General features: G+C 44.3%; 1 protein-coding gene across 1 annotated transcript in view; it reads right to left on the bottom strand.

Moving 5' to 3' along the window:
* Positions 1-4,421: 4,421 nt before the first annotated feature.
* cox10 (cytochrome c oxidase assembly factor heme A:farnesyltransferase COX10) overlaps positions 4,422-19,225 on the bottom strand; it is a 29,772-nt gene continuing 14,968 nt past the window's right edge. Inside the window, exons 5-7 of the mRNA XM_080487571.1 lie at positions 8,800-8,870; positions 6,426-6,658; positions 4,422-5,142 (exon numbers count right to left, since the gene is read on the bottom strand). Coding sequence (XP_080343697.1) covers positions 4,727-5,142; positions 6,426-6,658; positions 8,800-8,870 — 720 coding nt within the window. The 3' untranslated portion in view covers positions 4,422-4,726. The remainder of the gene's footprint in view (positions 5,143-6,425; positions 6,659-8,799; positions 8,871-19,225) is intronic.

Here is a 19,225-nt window from a genome sequence, read left to right as displayed (position 1 = left end):
GTGGACCGAAGAGGACCAATTAGGAACAGGAGTGGGCGGCACCGGCCGTGGGACCCTCTTTATGGAAATGAAGCGTGTGCGGGACGCAGCGGAGAGTTTGGAAAAGTTTCCAACTGAGCAATTAACTCCAGTTTCCCGAGTCGATGATGACTTTAAGACACATTAAAGGCTTCATATAGTTTTATTGTAATAGCCAGGTCATTTCCACTCAAGTTTATTTAAGAACCGTGCAACAATAAACGCCAATGATCATTTAACAAAAGAAAAACCCCCCAAAAAAATTCTGCAGATCTACAGGATTATCAATTTTTGAAGCCGTGCGTTGCACATGTGAAAGTTTCAGTCTCTGTGATCCTGGATAAAAGAGTTTAGTCCGTTAGGACGAAATCTAGCTTTTAAAACCGGAAAGGAAAAAAAACCCTCCATAGTGCAAGAGTTGTTTTTTTTTTTAGGTGTTACAGAGTCATAATGTGGCAAATATGAAAAATTCATCAAATGTAATATAACAGTAGAGATAAATTGTTCGTTGACACGAAGCGTTGTCATCAAACGGAAGAGTAAAGTCAGATAAAAATACAATAGTAAAAGTACGTATACAAGGTCAAACATCTGCGAGAACTGAAACAACGGGAAGAAATAGAATTAGAAACAGTGTCAGTGGGAAAAATAATCACAATAGAAACTTAAAAACCACTGTCAACCATGTAAAACTTACATTATAGTGTCCTAAAAAAGCCAATAGAAATACAACTAACAATATACAAATGCAAATCATAGTGGGAGGAGATGTAATAATAATAATAATAATAATAATAATAATAATAATAATAATAATAATAATAATAATAATAATAATAATAGGCACTTTATAATTGATGCGTTTTTACGCATTACTTTAACTTATAATTAATTTGTTGGTAACTAGTCGGTAACAGTAACTAACTGTATTTCAATAAACTTTTACATGTATTCAACAGGTTAAACGGTAAGCCTGTATTATTCAAAATACGCACATTATGGCATCAGGACGCTTTAGTCGATTTACGTTGTTTTTGTTTCTATGTCTTAGGGGTGCAACGCTGATTTATAAAGTTTTCCAACCTTTTTTTGTATTCGCAAAACTTAAAAAGACAAAACTATTCCCACCAAGGTGAAACCACATAACAAAAGACTCTTCTCAGAGTGTCCACAGTCTTTTACACTGTATTTCATGGCTCCTAAACCAGGCTCTCACTTATTACATGAACTGTTTTAAATTCCTGGAAACACTTTAAAAAGAAAAAAAAGAAAAAAAGAAAATCAACTCGGAAACATCTCAGAAAGAAAAGCTCAAATATTAAAAGATCCGATATTGAAAACACGCGCTCAGTTTCCAATTTAGGTAGAAAAAAAAAAAAAGAGAAGAGATGAGTGAAAACAGAGCCGTAACTCAAACCTTCAGCCGCGCCTGAAACGGATCCAGGGCCACTTTTAGTTTTTGCTTCAAAACAAGCCAACGGGGCTGAACGTGTGCGTCAAAGTTGGGAGAAGAGCAGCTCTACGCGCATGAAACATGCAGGACTCACTCTCGGAGGAATTCAGTTACTCTGCGTGTTGGTAGCATAAAAGTCAGGTGTTGGACGCTGGTTCGAATCCACATCGAGACAGAACATTTGAAACAAAAAACAAACCAAACAAACCAAAGAACATCTTCCTATGAGCATCCACATATTAATTTAATAGTAATTAGAAGTACTGAAGATACAAGAATATCTATCCCGCATGTCTAACCCTTGTTGGACTTGAAGTGTGTGTGTGTGTGTGTGTGTGTGTGTGTGTCCCACCTCAACCCCCTTGAGGGCCCTGCCGGTGTAGTTTTACTGTGTGTGGCTTCATGGTTTCAGTCTAAATGTTGTTTTAGGATTACTGCAGCTCTTTCATTTCAGATTTTCCAACGCGGAGGTGTGAGCAGAGACCAGAGAGGTCAACCTGGGCTCTCTTATGGTCCTGGAGGCAGAGCCCGTCCCGCTCCTGCAGAGAGTTTGTCCTCAGAAAAGTTATCATTCTGCACTTATCAGAGTCTGTTGTACAGAGAAAAGAAGAGGATGTATGTAGTCACTCGCTCCACGAGGGGTTAAAGCTGCTCTATAGGCTTTATTATATAGAAAGAAACCGGCTTTAACGTTCTTTGATTAATTTTGGGTGGAATCTTTATGATTTCTGTATTGAAAGTGAGTTTCCGAACGATAATCTGTGATAATGTGGCAAAAGAAATCCGGGCGGCTGGCGTGAGACAAGAGGAGAAAGCTCCGCTCCAGCCGAGGCCGCGGAAACGCCTCCTCTTCGGCTCCACGTGAGCTCCGACTCGCCCCAAAACTTTCACAGATAATTATGAAAATGATCGTTTGGAGAAGGAAAAAGAAAGAAGAAGAAGGATGAAGTCACCTTTAATCAGAGGGAGAGCTCGGGAGAGATTATCTTCACTTTGTAATCTCAGGATTCCGGTCCTGTGATGAACACAACAGTATGAGGAAAGTGTGGAGTGAGTGGTGCACCTTTATGGGGGCAGATGCTTTAAAATAAAAAAAATAAAAAAAAATAAAAACAACCCTGACAGGCCATCACTTGGTGAAGACATTTAATCCCCACACAGGTTGTGTGTGTGTGTGTGTGTGTGTGTGTGTGTGTGTGTGTGTGTGTGTGTGTGTGTGTGTGTGTGTGTGTGTGTGTGTGTGTGTGTGTGTGTGTGTGTGTGTGTGTGTGTGTGTGTGTTTGCACTTCAACAGCTGGCCCGATCACTCTGCCTTCGCCCTCTGATATGAAACTCTGGATCCGGTCAGACACTTTACGAGGATGTCGAGCCGTTTCAGGTCTGGCGGCCTTGGCTAAATCCTACAAGCCTTTTTATGGAGGGACGGGAAGGGGGCGCTTGTTCCTCCCGGCACGGTGATGGAAACGTAACCAAATACCAAAACTCGGGGTGAAAGGGGCGGAAGTGGAGCACATGCTGAGTGACAGGTGCAGAGGTGGCCTGTTCAAAAAAAAAAAAGCCCAAGTGAGCAGATCATCCCGATTGAAAACCCGAATCCGCGTCTCATGTGCACGCCGACTCAGCATTAACTAACGAGGGGCGTGTGTGTGTGTGTGTGTGTGTCTTTGAGAGCATTCCATATTTTTCTAGATTTTCCTGATCCTGAGCTTCATTCATACACACACACACACACACACACACACCAATGGGGGCATCTCGGGGGGGGGGGGGGTTTGTCCCAGTGTGGCCACCGTACGTACGACCCCACGCAGGGTCACTGAGAGAAAGCACAGGTCTGCACTTAATGGAGATTATGAAACTCAATTTAAAAAAAAAAAAACAGGAAGACAAAGGGTGAAATTTACATCCCAAATACTAAAAACTTAAATAAAACTGACAATTTTCTCTTTAATGAACTAATTTGGAGCCCAACTCACCCAAAAGAAAGTCATTATTTGATTTATTATCATTTATGTTTGTTCAATTATTCTTTGTTATTTTACACTTAAAATATTGACCTCAAAGTTAGGAGCATTACAAAAGTCCCAATTATGGTTATTCGATTGAAAATCATGTGAGAAACTCTAATATAAGGATTTATGAAACAATTGGAATAAAAAGTTGAAATATTTGTTTATATGTAATAAGAAATGCTTTTAATAGCAAAATATACATTTAAATACAGAATAATTCAAGTTCCCACTGATGAAAACCAGTAAAATCACTGATTATTTTATGTTCTTTGGATTTTTCTTTTCTTTTGGATTTTCCGTTGGTAAATTGTACATATTCTAGATTATCTACAGAATTATTAGTAAAGGTATAAATAATCCATTGGCTTCAGGTTTGCTCCTTGTCTTGGTCCTTTTCTATATGTTGAATGATGACCAGAAATAAATTATTCACTTCTTATTGATTGTAGTTATTTGAGCTGCAGCCATTTCTCCACCACCACCACCACCACCCCCCCCCCCCCCCCCGAATGCCGTGCACTGTGGCTCTTCTGACGGGTCACCCCGGGAAAAAAAGCGTCCCAGCTTTTCTGGGTTGCAGTTTGTTGTATTTGGTTGAAGCCACATCAGAAATAATAGAAATAACTTGTGATCCTGCAAAAGAAAATTAAAAAAAAAAATTCTACCAGTAATTATCTTATTTTAAAACTCAAATGATCTACATTAAAAAGTGAATCAAAAGTTATAATTCTGGTTGTTTGATTTAAAAATCATGTGAGAAACTTAAATATAATTATACAATTGTAATTATAGAACATTAATTTGAAATATTTAGGTTTACATGTAATAAATCGATTTGAAAAACAAATCCAAATATAATTAGCGGCTGCAGCTTCGAAGTATTTGGTTAAAGGTGAAGGACAAATATGAAATCCTGAATGAAAAGACGAAGACGGAGTAAAACAATCTTGTGTTTATTGTCGGAGAACTCCCCCCCCCCCCCCCGTCCTGTTGGGTGGGGGTTAAAACTCTCTGGGTTCTGGGGCAGTTCAGTATTACAGCACCGTGTGTGTGTGTGTGTGTGTGTGTGTGTGTGTGTGTGTGTGGGGGGGTAATACGACCATGAACCGTCAAGGAGGAGCGACCCAGAGTGAAATGCACATGAGTAATCCGAGTAATCCATTTACACTTTACGGGTGATTTCAACATCAGTCATGTACACAAATAAATATGGAGTATAAGTATTTACATTGGTTTGTGTGATTCAGTGAGGTTCAGATGGCAGAGCGCCGCCCTGCTGGTCGCCGCCGCCATGCTTCTTGCAGGTGAGCGCCAGCAGCAGCAGCATGGGCAGGTGCCACAGGCTGCAGAAGAAGAGGCGGCGGGCGCTGCCGCGGTCGCCCTGCTGGTAGAAGCGCAGCGCCAGGTAGCTGATGTACAGGTTGATGGGCAGGGAGATGACGGGGAACGTCCAGGTGGTGACGCCCAGCGCCGGCGCCGCGGTCGCCAGCCCGATGAGCGCCAGGCTGTGGCGCAGGGCCACCCGCCGGCACATGGCCGGGTGGGTGACGGACATCATGCGATAGCCGCCGCGGGAGTAGTCCTCCCTCAAGTTCCAGCTGAGGGCGTTGAAGTGGGGGAACTGCCAGCTGTACAGGAAGCCACCCAGCAACAAAGCACCTGGGGGGGATTAAAGAAAACAAGGGGGGGGGGGGTGTTTAATGGCTGCACAGGCTCGTTTCTTTAAGTTTCACCCAGTCAATGACATCAACAACACACACTTCCTTTATTTTTAGAATATAACTAATTGTTCCACTTTACTGTAAAAACACAGACAACAGTCCACTTTCATATTCGTGGGTCGGACGGGTAAAATAGTGACACAATAAACTTTTCAATTTCAAACTTCCCATTGTCGTGGCGCCGAGTTTACGTGATGAAAATGTCAATATTTTCACAAAAACCACCAAAAATGACTCAAATCTCAACATAAATCCAATTTTGATGAAACCTGGTGCGAAATACAAGGAAATATCAAACTCAATATTATGGGTGTTTTTACAAACTCACCCTGACCGAATGGCTTTCAGGCTAATGCTAGTTTTTTTAGTCGCTTTCACAGCAGCGCCGCTGATCTCTCAGCTCGGGTCTCACTGTTCTGTCGTGGAGCTACTCTTAAAGGAAGGAGTTCAAAAATCGAGATTTTCTTTTAAATTCATCCAGTTTGTTGGCGGGCCGGTTTGGAGCCGCTCACGGGCCAGTTTTGGGTCCGCGGGCCTTACGTTTGACACCCTGTTCCAGTGTCTCCTCTTTGAATCCGGGCGCTGATCGTTTCTGTGGTTTAATAAGCAGCTTTCTTTCCTTCCCGAGGCGAAATGATTTCAAAACCCATTCAGACCAGAAGGATCAGGTTTCATCAATCGACTCAGAAATCAATTAAATAACTTCCACCACAAGTTTCTTTGGGAAAAAAAAAAGAAGCAAATCAATAAAACAAGAACAGCGTGTGGATGTTTCCTCTGTTTTGTCTGCACGTCTTTAATTCTTAATTCTAAAAATGTGATGAAATGTGGTCCACATGTGAAATCTGAATGAGTTGGCTTCGTAACAAAGTTTGTTTTGCTCCTTTTTATTTTTCCAACAATGAATGAAATAAAGTTAAACTAAGGCTACTCACCAAAAACAAAATGGTACATATATACGTATGTACAGTGTGTGTGTGTGTGTACATATATCTTTTTTCTATGTATCCATATTTTGGGTAAGTTTTGACACGTCTGGAATAAATAATAACATTTAAAATATAAAGTCTGTGATCACATGACGCCACACATGCTGGTAACAGAAGTGAAACATTGAGCCTGTTTGAATTCGGGGGTTTCATTTCCTGTCAGTGGGAACCTGGAGGAACCCAAATGAACTTTCTGACCCGTTCGCTCCGATTAACGGTTGCTGATTCGTACCTGGCTCCAGACAGCCGGTGGCGGCGGTCCAGCCCATCACGGGGGGGATGGCGCCCACCACGGCCCCCACCCAGGTGTTGCTGATGCTCACTCTCTTGAGCGGCGTGTAGCAGCAGGTGTACAGGAAGATGTTGAGGGCGCCCAGGAAGCCGGTGAGCGGGTTGACGGCCGCGGTGAGCAGGGCCACTCCGGGAAGTCCGCAGGCCAGGGCGAAGGACACGGCGTGGAGGGGGCTGGGGGGGGGGGGGACACAGAGAGAGAGAGAGAGAGAAGGGCGGGGGGGCAATGAGATGCAGAGTCTCAACTTTACGGCTCGTCTCAAAACGGGAGGCTGGAAGGAGACTCATCTGATTAGAGTCTGTCAGGATAAACGCAGCACAACGCCAGAGATCATAACTCGCTGCAGAAAACCACGCGGCTCGAGCTTTTAGCCAGATGAAGGCTTCCTCCTCCTCGTCCTCCTCCTCCTATTTAACTGGAAGCAGCGACGGTCGGGTCTGGTTCAAATTCACCAGTAAATGCTCCAGAAATTAAAGAGAGGGGAGATTACAATCTCGAACCCCCCCCCCCCCCCCCCCCCCCCCCTCTTTTTTTTGCGGAGCGGCGCATTAATGTGATTAGTGGTGTTACGTCTGTTTCATGTGGGCCGGTGGCGGGTCGGCTCAGCGGGGGTCCGGTACCGTCACAACGTCAGGCGGGTAGAGTCACCACTGGGGGGAAACGACATGTGGCTTCTGGTCGGACCGAGGCCGGACGGCCACGCTCAGTCTGAGGAACTAAATGCCGGTTCACCTGCGGAATAGTCCCGAGTTGTTCCAAAGCAAACGGCGGAGAACCGCAGAGACTTGGTTCAAGAGCTGCTGTCAAAACCCCACAAACTTCACACTAATTCACAGGAGAGGGAATAGAAAGCAAATTCCATCAGGAATAATCCCCTAAACCAGCAGTGGATTCATTTAGCCCACACTTGTACCTTTTATTTGCAAGACTTTCTGGGCTACTACATCAAAAAATAATCATAAAGTGATTTAAATGGAAATCTATGGCAAAAAAAAAATATATATATAGGATTTAGGAAATTTGTGTTGTTGCAATGTGAGATTATCTAGATTATCCGATAGTAAAAACCAATGACTGTTACAGTGATGTACAAGGCACCGCTTCAATTCCACCACAGTGATCTTTAAATGGAAAGTTTCTACTTTGTTGAAGAGAAGCGCTTCAGGAAAGTAATAGATTACATTTAGCCTGAATACGTGGTGAAGGGGATGGGAGCCGATGACCTGCTAGTTACACAGCGTTGTTGTGAAGTGAAAACTTGCATTTGGCTTGTTCGTTTACGACGGCGGTGCCCGGAGCCACTGAAAAACACCCGTTTGAAAACGCTCCGACGCAGTCTCAATAAAAACGGTGGAATAAGCAACTTTGGTGAAAACGCTCCGACTCCGTGGAAAAAACCCCCCAAAACGAGGTAAATTGAGCTTGAGTGGTGCTGAATGTTACCCGTCTGCCTCTCTGATACATCATTACACTTCTACTCTATTAAAACCGGCTCAAGTGCTTGTGTCCACGTCTGAAATTGTAAGTTAGAAGAAACAACGCGACAATTTGAATGAAACCTAAAAAGAAGCCCTGATGGCGTCACAATTGCCCGCTCAAAAGCCAAACTTGTGGTTATTATTTGGAAGGCCTCGTAGTTTCCCTTGGGAAGATCAAAAAAGTTCTTGTGAGTGTTTTGTTTTGTTTTTTCCCTCTGAGAAGAAGAACTGGAGCATCACAACACTTTGGAGCCTCAAACCATCTCAGGACCACAACAGAGAAAACCGTCATCCACATTCCACAGGGGAACAAATACAGATTATACACTTGGGTGGACGTACATATGATGACAAACTATTTCCAACACGCCGCGCGCAGAGGGAAACATCACATGAAGCCCGAGTAAAGATGTGGCCCCCTTGACGGCTTGTTTGACAGGACCGTCCGGCTTCCCATCTGCTCTCTGTCTTGACACGAGCTTGTATGTGTTGAGGAGGAGAAGGGGGACGGAGAGCAGAGAGATAAAGGCTTTCTGGAGACGGGACGCGCACACGCCTCCTCTTGTCAGAGGCGAGCTAAAAGCCCGAGTGTTTAGACAGGACGGGAACGCTTCCAGTCGCCACGTCTGAAGTCTTTCTTAAACAGCACGTCGACGGAGAATCCCGCGACTGGAGCGAGATAAGCTGTGGGTTAAAGTCCGGGTATTGGATAGTATAGCAAAAAAGGACTTCAGGTGGAGCCGCGGGGTAAGGACGGCTGAAGTTCAGATTACACCCGACAGCTCGCCGTCGGCTTCGCCGCCGTCTGAAAGAGAGGACGAGAAGTTTGCTGGTACCTGATCTGTCCTCGGACCAGCGGGCGGTTCTTGGTTCGGTTCATGTTGGAGTCAAACGGCACCTCGAAGTACTGCGGAGACAAGACAACACGGTGGTTTAATGCGGGAAGCACATCAAAATAAAGTCAGAGTCAAACAAACATCAGAGAGAAATCTTTGACATTTGATGTACGACGGTAGTAAATATTCAGGTTGTTTTTTTTTCTTCTTCTTCTTACGGTTACATCAGATGCAGCTCGAGTGTTTTTATGCACTGCAAATCAAAAAGATGCTGACGCGGTACGAAAAATTCAAATGAGCTTTTCTACAGTGTGGAGGAGCAAAGGTTGTGGCTGAGTAACAAATGCATTTTCATGCTGCAAACAACAGTGTGAAAGGAGCGAGCGGCAATCGCAGCGACGCTTGTTTTCACAGAGACGCGAGTCGGACGGCGAACGTGGAAAACTCCCACGTTTCCCTCCCCGGTCGGGCTTTTAATGAAAAGAAAGGACGTGTGGGGGGAGTCACCGGGGCAAAACCGCCGACCCGAGCGGCCGCCGCCGCTGCGAGTGGAGAGTGAATGGACTGGAGGTGGAGGGCGGAGGCGTGCGAGGCGTTTGGTGGGTGGTGGTCGCGGTGGGGCCGCTCTGCAATGCAACTCTGTGAAAAACTACTTACACTCCTGTTTTATGATCCGCTCTCGAGGAGCGCGCTTCAAAGTGCTCCCAGGAGATTGGCAATGTGTGACTAAAATGCAAACATATGGGGTGCTTAAACGCAGGAACTGGCTAATCTGTGTGTGTGTGTGTGTGTGTGTGTGTGTGTGTGTGTGTGTGTGTGTGTGTGTGTGTGTGTGTGTGTGTGTGTGTGTGTGTGTGTGTGTGTGTGTGTGTGTGTGTGTGTGTGTGTGTGTGTGTGTGTGTGTGTGTGTGTGTGTGTGTGTGTGTGTGTGCGCCTGATAAAAGCCTCTTACTAATGAAAAAAACAGATAAAGCTCTAGTGTGATTAAATATCAAGAGGCATCTTGTCTGATAAACAAATAAATATCTAATAAACACGTTTTGATGGAGAATCCACTCTCCAGGTTTACAACAACACAAAGATCCAAGCAGCTCTGGAGGAGGTGTACAGGTTCATTCTCTCTTCAGGTACTTCCAGGGGAACGGCTCCAATGACCAGATCAAAGATGGCCGACAGGACCCACATGTGTTTGCATCTGGTTGGGACCTCTGAACTCGATCCCAGCAGCTGGATGGTGGGACATTCACTAAATGCTGTAGCTTACACGAGCCATTAGTGAACAGAACTCTGGGTGGAAACGAATGGTGGTCTTTCACTAAGATGTCATGTAGGACTTTATGGCTGAACATGTCATTATTTGGCTCCAGTGGTAACTGGTTTCAGTGTCCCTCCATTATTAGTTGCTCTTTCGTTTGGCGTACTCATCCTGCCGGGTCTGGACTCTGGTGGGCTCGCACACAGCTGTGTGCGCGGCTGTCGGACCCCAAGGCCCAGACCGAGGTGTTAATTCTATTTCCTGGGTCAGGAAATGCGTCAAGAGGTCAGGGGCTGCTTGAGAGAGAATGCACTTTGTGGCCAGCCCCCCCTAGAAAAAAACCCGGTGCCTGAACCAGGCCTCTGGCGGGCCGGGGGCCAAGCTCGCTGCAGCACTGCTCTCATAAAAAAAAAAAAAAAAAGATCTCCACTTAGTTTCCAATAACATCTCCCCCCATGGAGCTGGAGAGCACAACAGACCCACTCACACACCTGGGGAACGTACGGAAGCAGGGAAGAGCTCCGCAGCGTGAGAAAGTATTCCAAGTATTTACCGTACTGCCATTGTTGTGTGTTGATGATTTAGTGTGAATGCAAATCAGCCCGTGGACTCCCTGAATGGGTCCAGGCCTCCTCCGTTCCTCCCTCTCGGCCTTTTGAAAGTCATCTGGTTCGCATCAGTGGCCCTCTCTAACCCATGTCATTATTTCCGCCCAACGCTGCCATGCGCTACAGCCGAGGTATTGGAATAATTGGAGCGTTGGTGTTTTGTGTGCGCAGGTAGGTCCGACGGTCGGGACGCTTGAGACTCGGGAGGGTCTTCACCGAATCGCCGAATCTACCAGTAATGTGCAAAAGCTGACCAGAACGCAGCTCCGTGTGTAACCCTGTGATTTTAATCTGTATCAGATGTTTGGGATATTTTAGGCTCTTTTGTTTATTCGGTTTCATTTTTCATTCAAGTCTCTGTTACAGCTGCACGACGGTGCAGCGGGTTACAGTCTGGAATCACAGCGAGAAGGTTGTGGGTTTGATTCTGATTCCAGTTCACTGTGCAGTTTGTATGTTCTCCCGGTCTGTATAAGATTTCTCGCAATGTCCCAAAAACAAAAGCAGGATGAAAGAAAATACTAAAATATTTCATATTTGTGTTTTGAATTATTTCATTACCACATTACAAAGCATTTCATTTCATTGTGAAGTATTTGGTCTCACTTCATTTGAATAATCGGCCTCTGAATACTGACTGTAGTCTTGTATTTACTTGTTTGTTTTGTCTGTTGAGCCCTTTGAAACGTATTAACCTGCACAAAATGGGCAATTTTAATAAACTTAGCTTCATTGACTGACTGGTTTAAGTGTGGAGCTTCCTTATTCAGCATGTTTTTGGTTTTTTTTCCTCCACTAATTTAGATTAAACAATTTATAAGACAGAAGAATGAATTAATGAGTGTAATTCTTCAACCTTAAGGCTGGTTTTGCTTTGCCGACTCCTCTGTGGCGACAATTATCTGCCAGATGATGAAGACGGAAAACAGGCGAGACTAAAGTGAGAGGGGGTGTTTAGTTATCAAAGACGGAGCGTGATCCACTGAAAACCACCAGGCCTCAATTGATAACAGGCTGCGAGGAGGCATTTCCTATGCTCCAGCAGATAACCTAGCCTTGTATCATGATACCACTTAAAGCGGCACAAAGTGCAGTACAGGATCTGTTTGATGACTGTAATTTGAGGAGCTGAAGCTCAGGCCGTGGTCGGCTTGTTCCACCACTTCATTAAGAAAAAAATCTGACTTTTTACGCTATGTTGCTCCGTGCAGTACAAAAAAACCCGCCTCGCCAAACCCAAAACCACCGAACCATTTCTGATCCTCCAGCAAAAACAACAATTGGAAGTGCGGTGATAGTTAGAGAGGAGCGATACAGTAACTCCACTCTGCGTTCACTGTGTTGACTCCAGAGGCAAGGCCGTGTCCAAACACAGACGCAGGGACAGAAACATCAGCCTTGTCTCGCAGTGCTGAGCAGAACCCAGGTGCACCGGCTAAAACCGACAATCAAGAGTCACCGCTGGGCTGAACGACGGACTCAAACATCCACGCAGACGGGTGGTGCATCCTCACACATGAGCCAAGAGCGAGAGCTCTCAAAAGCTCCCCTTCAACACCAACTGCGAACCGTCTCTGATCAGCCACTTTGACAAACAAGCAGCCGGAGATTTACTCAGATTAAGCGTTTCCTCAGAAGTCAACGCCACGGCTCTGGCAGACGCCATGTTTTGAAGTCAAATGAAAGAAAGGAAGTGGCACCAAACAGACGAGCCACGCAACCTGCCTCGTCGCAACACGGAGACGCTGCGGTGGCACATCAAGGTTAGCTCAAGGTGTCAGGGGAGGAAGCGCGGCGCTGTCACAGACGTGCTATTGATGTCTCCCGAGTCAAACCGATAGTCTTGGAGTTATGCGAGCAATGCTGGGATTTTTTTTCCCCCCCACCCCCCCACCACCTCACCGCCGAACCTGTTAAACACTTCCAAAGTACTTATTAACCTGAGAGTATGAACCTGTGCGGCGAGCAGGTGTGTTGAGAAGAAGAGGCAGAAAAGAGGTTGAAAAAAAAAAAAAAAAAAGGGGGCTTAAAAGGAAGTAGACTAGACTAGAAAAGTAGAGACGAGGTACTGATATGCTGTCAGCTGGAATAACACCGCTACAACTAAAAATGGATCAAACAATCAGAACACTGCAGCACATTTGAGCCTTAAATTAAGAAACTTCTTAGAAGCCAAAATTGGACTCTTTGAAATTTGTTAGATGAGTCTAAATGCGTTATTTTGTTGGATGCCTCCCACCCGCTAAACATCCTGTAAAAAAAAAAAATGCATCAATTGGTGATAAATTAGGCGCAAGAAAGTTTGGTACATATGTCTGAGTGATCTCAAACATTTGTTATGGTTATTCCAGAAAATGAAATTAACACTATCCTTGGGGCTTTTATCCAAGCCACTAAATCTTTACAGAGGTCAGCAACGAGGTCAATAAGAGGAGAGCTGCCATTAATGGATGGGGAAGGATTCGGTCGTGGACTTGTCAGTAGTCTGCTGGGTAACAAGTCTGAGCAGAGGCAGTGAGAAGCTCAGCAAATCCCCCCAGCTGTAACATTTTGGTAACAGACGAAGGGAATCGAACCCTTTAAATGGAAAGCTGGTCCTCTACCTCCCGTTTTTTGTGGGGATTTAACACTCTTTCAAGAGCATCTCCGGCCCCGTTTACACGACAAAGCTGATATTCTCCTCGGACTTGGTAGGGGGCCCTACATGAAAACTACGTCGGTTTCAGCATTTTTGCCATTTCCATGTAAACGGACATTGTTTTCAAAACGTTGCCGTGTCAATGTGAAACTTTTCTGAAACATGCAATTTCACTTGAAATATTGTGTAAATGCTGTCACGAGGAAACAGCAATGTTTCAATGGTTTAGATATTGAGGCGACGAATCATTGAAACATTCTGCTCATGGACGGCTGGTAGCGTCTCTGGCTCTTCAGCTTCTTTGAAGTCGTAACCTGATCGGGGATTAGTTACCTTGATTCAGGATATAATTTAAAACATTTTTTGCTGCTGGGTAGACCTTGTGTCCAGGTCTGCTAATAAACCCATGTGTTGCTTCAGACATTCAGAAGTGACATAAACACCATCACACTGCGACACGCCTCCTCCTTTTATTCGCGCAGCCACGACTTCAGTGTCTGGCTGAGGAGTGGATCACGTCTTCCTTCCAGCCGGGTGCTGAACCCACACCTCTTCTGGCTCTTTCCTCTCGTCTGTGCACAGTTGCTGGCGGCGGTTCAGCTGGCAGGCCTCCCCCCTGATTAATGGGCCGAGCGTGGGACAGTGAAGTGCTAAACTGTCCTCATGTTAATCAGCCAATTAATGCCGCGCAGAGCTGCATTACCTCTGCCCTGATTGTAATAAGTCCCTCTGCTTGTGAAGATACGGGCAACATGTGAGCAATCTCTGCAGGGCTGAGGCATCATGTACTCTGAAATAGACTTTTGGAAGAAGAAACAAGCCTCTTCATACATAAAACGTCTCATCTGATCAAAGGAAGATGTGAAAGTTGCTGCTTTGAGTCCATAAATAAAATGAATGAAAGTCCTGGGGAATCTGCGCCTCGGGTTTCGCAGTGATTTATCTGAAATTCATTGCATTCCACCATTTTTTATTTATTTTTTATCAGTTATAGCAAAATTGAACTAGACCACAGCGCCTCCTAGAGGGTAGGAGGAACCAGAATTTATTCCCGGTCAGTCTGTGTTGATATCCTGATGACAGTAAGTGTATGATATACGGCGAAGCCCTCATGTGAATCTTACAAAACCAATCTAAACTTGGAGTTTTGGCTTCATCCTTCAATGAAAAAGTTTCCCTTTCAACACATTCGACCACGTTGGCTCACAGATTCATATTCACCTTACTGTAAACATAAACTCTGCAAACAAGACAGATTCCTTTGAATACGAATGATAAGTTGCCGTTCGTACTAATGACAACATTTCACTCCGTTTCTGATCACCGTTAACTTGAGTGCTTCAGCCTCACACGCTGTGGGAAAACATATCAGTGAAAGGTGAGTTCACAGAGCTGGTGTGTGTGTGTGTGTGTGTGTGTGTGTGTGTGTGTGTGTGGTCACTTGTTTAAAAGAAATAAACACACGTTTCCACCACCGCCGGGCATTTGCCAACGACTGTGAGGGTGTGAGTGACATGACATGCAGTTTGAAAGCCTCTCAACAGTTTAAAGAGAAGACATGTGCATGACTGTGTGTGTATGTTTGGGAGAATGCGAGTGTTTGGATTTTTCGTCCACAGCTGTGTCTGACCATGAAGACGCTGACACGTGTGTGTGTGTGTGTGTTTACAAAAACCTCAATCTCTCTGGTCTGCGACAGTTCACGACACTGAGGCAGGATGAGGAGCATAAACCTGGATGAAGTCTAGCCTGACATACTGAAATCATTTCTTCTGCTTGTTCTGTATCTGCGGGCTTTTCACCAAGTTAAAACATCTGCAACAACTATGACACTATTTTGCACAAAAGGGTTCAGGAGACAGGTTTGAAAACCCCTGTGAACATTTGTTGCAGCCAAGCGTCATGAAGGCTATTAGTTGAGTCGAGTTGTGTGTGTATATCGTATTACCTCACATAGACATCAAAATAGAAATCTGGAGGACATCAAATAACTTTTCAACAAAAAAAAAAAAGAAGAGCATCTGCCTTTTTATAAAGCTTTCCCGAGTGGATGTGTACCTCAGTTTTGGACTGATAGTTCGGTTTGTTTTCTGTTACAGCAAACAGTTAAATAGATAGCATGTTTCCACATCTTTGTTATTGATGGAGAAGACACCAACAACAGATGCAATTCAACAGAATTCCAGATTAGACCTGTGGTCTAGACACACGTCAACATAAACAAACGTCTTCCATTGTTTCTGTTGTTTGGGTCTTTCCTTTTTTTTTGTACCTCTACCTTGTGGTGACACGTCGGGACAAACGCCAAGCGTCTCATAAAAAAGCAGGCAAAATAAGGATGTTTGCAGTTAAACGACATGACAAATGATCGTTTAATCGTGCTTGTTCTTCTTCGCTTCATGAGTCTGTTCTGTAAACTTGACTTCTGACAAGTCGTGTTGAAGAGTTGGTTTCAAGAGATGGAGCCGGCGAAAAGACCCAAATTCTGATGGAAACCTAAAATACCTGGAAAATGATGAGACAGCTCCAATACAAGAGGCTTGGTGGAGCCGTCTCCTTAACTGCTGGTGTAAAGTGCTAGTGTCATGAGTCCAGGTCCATATTCTCCTGGGACTTAGTAATAACTATCCAACTAGGTCGTCTGTCCACTAGAACGTCCTTGTATGAACATTGTAACCGTTTATAGCATATTATTCTCCGCATCCAACAGCGCCAACTCCTGGCCTGGCATGCTAACTATATTATTTTGAAAACCTTGCCGTGTAAACGCAAAGCTTTTCTGGAACAAAAACGATGCATTTTGACTCGAAACTTTGTCGTGTAAACGGGCCCTAAATACCACAAAGCTCCAATTCCCATTTGAGCCCGTCTGTGAAATATGTTCATAAGCTGGCGGAACATTTGCAGACGCGCTAGAAGCAAACAGACGAAAAACCGACAGGACTAAATAATTCATCCGTGAGTGACAGTCTTGTTTGCGAGGGCAAATAGGAGGGGACTGTGTAAACACGGTAACAAAGTTCCTGTCACAATCTGTCCTCCTCCGCATCCAGAGCTTTGCCCGTGAGACCCATCGCTTCTCCTCGTCTCTCTCCTTCGCCCCTCGAGTGGAAAAGCAACCAGTTCACTCCTCGATGGGCTCGAGAAGTGAGCTGTCAACTATCTTTCCCGGAGAAGGAACAGAAATGCCTCTTGTCAGGGTGTGGATAAACATAGCGTTCAGTGTGTCGCAGCGCTGGCACAGTTTGGCCAGACAAGGTAATAATGATGGGGGGAAAAAAATAGCAGATTGACTTTATTGATTATTGCATGGATTTAGTGAGTTTAAAACAAAGCTTGCAATAGCTTAGAGAGGCAGGATATCGGCTTTTCCGTTAGAGCTAAACTAAATACATTGAGGATCTAGCTTTCAAAGGCAATGTGCCTTGAAGAGAGGGTTTAAAAAGAATTACACAAAATAGGTAGAACGCCACCCTGCGGCATCTGGCACCATTTGAACATCATCTCCTATTATTGCTTAAAGCAGGGGTGTCAAATATTCTGGTCTGCCAAACCACCAAGCAAATGGTGAAAATTTCAAAGGAAAAAAAAAAAAAAAAATTTCTTAAAAGTAGTGGACACAACACAACACTGTGACCCGAGCTGAGCGATGGATGACGCTGCCATGAGAGCGAGCTACTTCCTTGCTATGAATTTGACAAAACATAAATAACGCCACAGCTATAGGAGAAGTTTTTTTGGAATACTTGTATTTTACTCGAGAAGGTTTCATCAAAATTGGCTTTATGTTGAGATTGTAGTCATTTCTGATGCGTATTGTTTGTGTTTTGCGAAAATATAGACATTGGCATAATGTCTATTCTGCGTCACTGCAAAGAAAAACTCAAATGTTTTATTTTGAAAGTTTTTAATGCATTATTTTACTGGACCAGACCACTCAAGGTGAAATTGAGCTCAACACCTCTGGCTTAAAGAAAAGCCCTTTTACACTTTTACATCCTAATCTTTTGTTGCACTTCTCATTTAGTTAGATTTTTTTGATTATACTTGAAACAGAGCAGGTGAAAATGAAGATGACGTGCGTACTGACTCACTATAGTAACCACGTGCATGTATCTGGAAGTTGTTTTCCCCGGTGCCAGTTGTGTGAAAGATAGCCAGAAAGTCTCTGGCAGATGTTCCACTGAGTAAAAAAATGCAAACCATTACCGCCCCCCAAAAAAAGATAAATTAAGACCATGATGGGAAACACTTCGCAGCTGGAGAAAGAATATTGATTGAAAAATGATGTGTTTGAAAGCTGCTTCAGAAGTATTGTATTGATACCGGCAACGTCTTAATGTCCCACTGTCATCAGCCACCCAATATTACAGAACTTGGTACTAAAGAATCAGAGATGGAAGCAACCGAGCAAAAAAAAACAAACAAACAAAAAAAACCTACAAAGTATTGCACCATCCCCCATCGGCAGAAAGGGTTTAATCCCGAGGAAGTGGGTAAAATACAGTAAGATGTTCCCAGAGAGAGAGAGAGAGAGAGAGAGAGAGAGAGAGAGAGAGAGAGAGAGAGAGAGAGAGAGAGAGAGAGAGAGAGAGAGAGAGAGAGAGAGAGAGAGAGAGAGAGAGAGAGAGAGAGAGAGACAGACAGACAGACAGACAGACAGACAGAGAGAGAGAGAGACACACACACACACACACACACACACACACACACACACACACACACACACACACACACACACACACACACACACACACACACACACACACACACACACACACACACACACACACACACACACACACACACACACACACACACACACACACACACACACACACACACACACACACACACACACACAGATGACTATCATCCAGAAAGTGATTACAGCTGTGTGGGAGTCAAATGAATGGGAACACAGCAGTGGGTATGTCCTTCTACTTGAATGAGGAGCTGTACGGTGGCATTGATGATGTTCAGAGAAAAAAATGATTTACTCAGAAAACAGCCTTTGTGTTTGCACATTCACGGCGTTTTGTATTGGACCGAGTAGGCAGGCAGATGACGAGTGCAGCACTGAATCACAGATGAAGGATCGTGCAAGGTCTCCAGTCACGTATTGATGTCAATGAGCTGGAAAAGCCGACCACTGCTCGCTGTACGAGGCGACAAAGCTTTAATGGCAGGACCTTTGTTTTTATAGATTATCAAGCTACATTCGTAGGTTTGCAAAAAAAGTGAATTCTTTACCATCTTAAGACTTCTACAAACCATGATTTTCACAGTCATGAGTTTATTATTACACTGTGTGACAGTTGTGCTCTCCACTGAATTAGACTCGTCAACTCAGGCTGCATATTAAGTCAACATGCAATAATGTTCTAGATCAAGGGTGTCAAACATAAGGTCCACGGGCAAAACATGGACCGCAAGAGGCTCTCACCAGGCCCAAGAAATTGCAAAGAAACCATCAACTTCAACAGTTTCTCAAGTTGAGTTTGTAAAAACATGACTAATGCAGCAGCTAAAGGAGACATTTGTTTCGACATTTCACTACATTTTACACCAGGGGGCATCATTAAAATTGGCTTATATATTAAATAGATTTCAATATCAAAAACAATATTGCATGGTGTTAAAAAAAAAAGGCTATACAAGATTGACAGCTTTCGCTAACAGGTATTGAGGATGCGGACGTGGTCCAGCATTTGACGTTCCTATCATTCTATCGCTCAGTAACTTTAACTCGGAGCTGCAAACACACCGAGGATGTGACACGACCGTCACTAAGTTTCTGACGCTGTCCCGGACAGTCTTTACAACTCGGCCCCGGCTAAAACAAGCAAGCGGTTATTAAGGCAAACAACACCCAGGGGTAAAGGACCATTCTGCTGTAGACATAAACAAAACAATACAAGTGTC

The sequence above is a fragment of the Lipophrys pholis genome (assembly GCF_963383615.2).
Source record: "Lipophrys pholis genome assembly, chromosome: 1".
Classification (NCBI taxonomy): Eukaryota; Metazoa; Chordata; class Actinopteri; order Blenniiformes; family Blenniidae; genus Lipophrys; species Lipophrys pholis.
The sequence above is the reverse complement of the archived record's forward strand: the minus strand, read 5'-3'. Positions and strand labels throughout refer to the sequence as shown.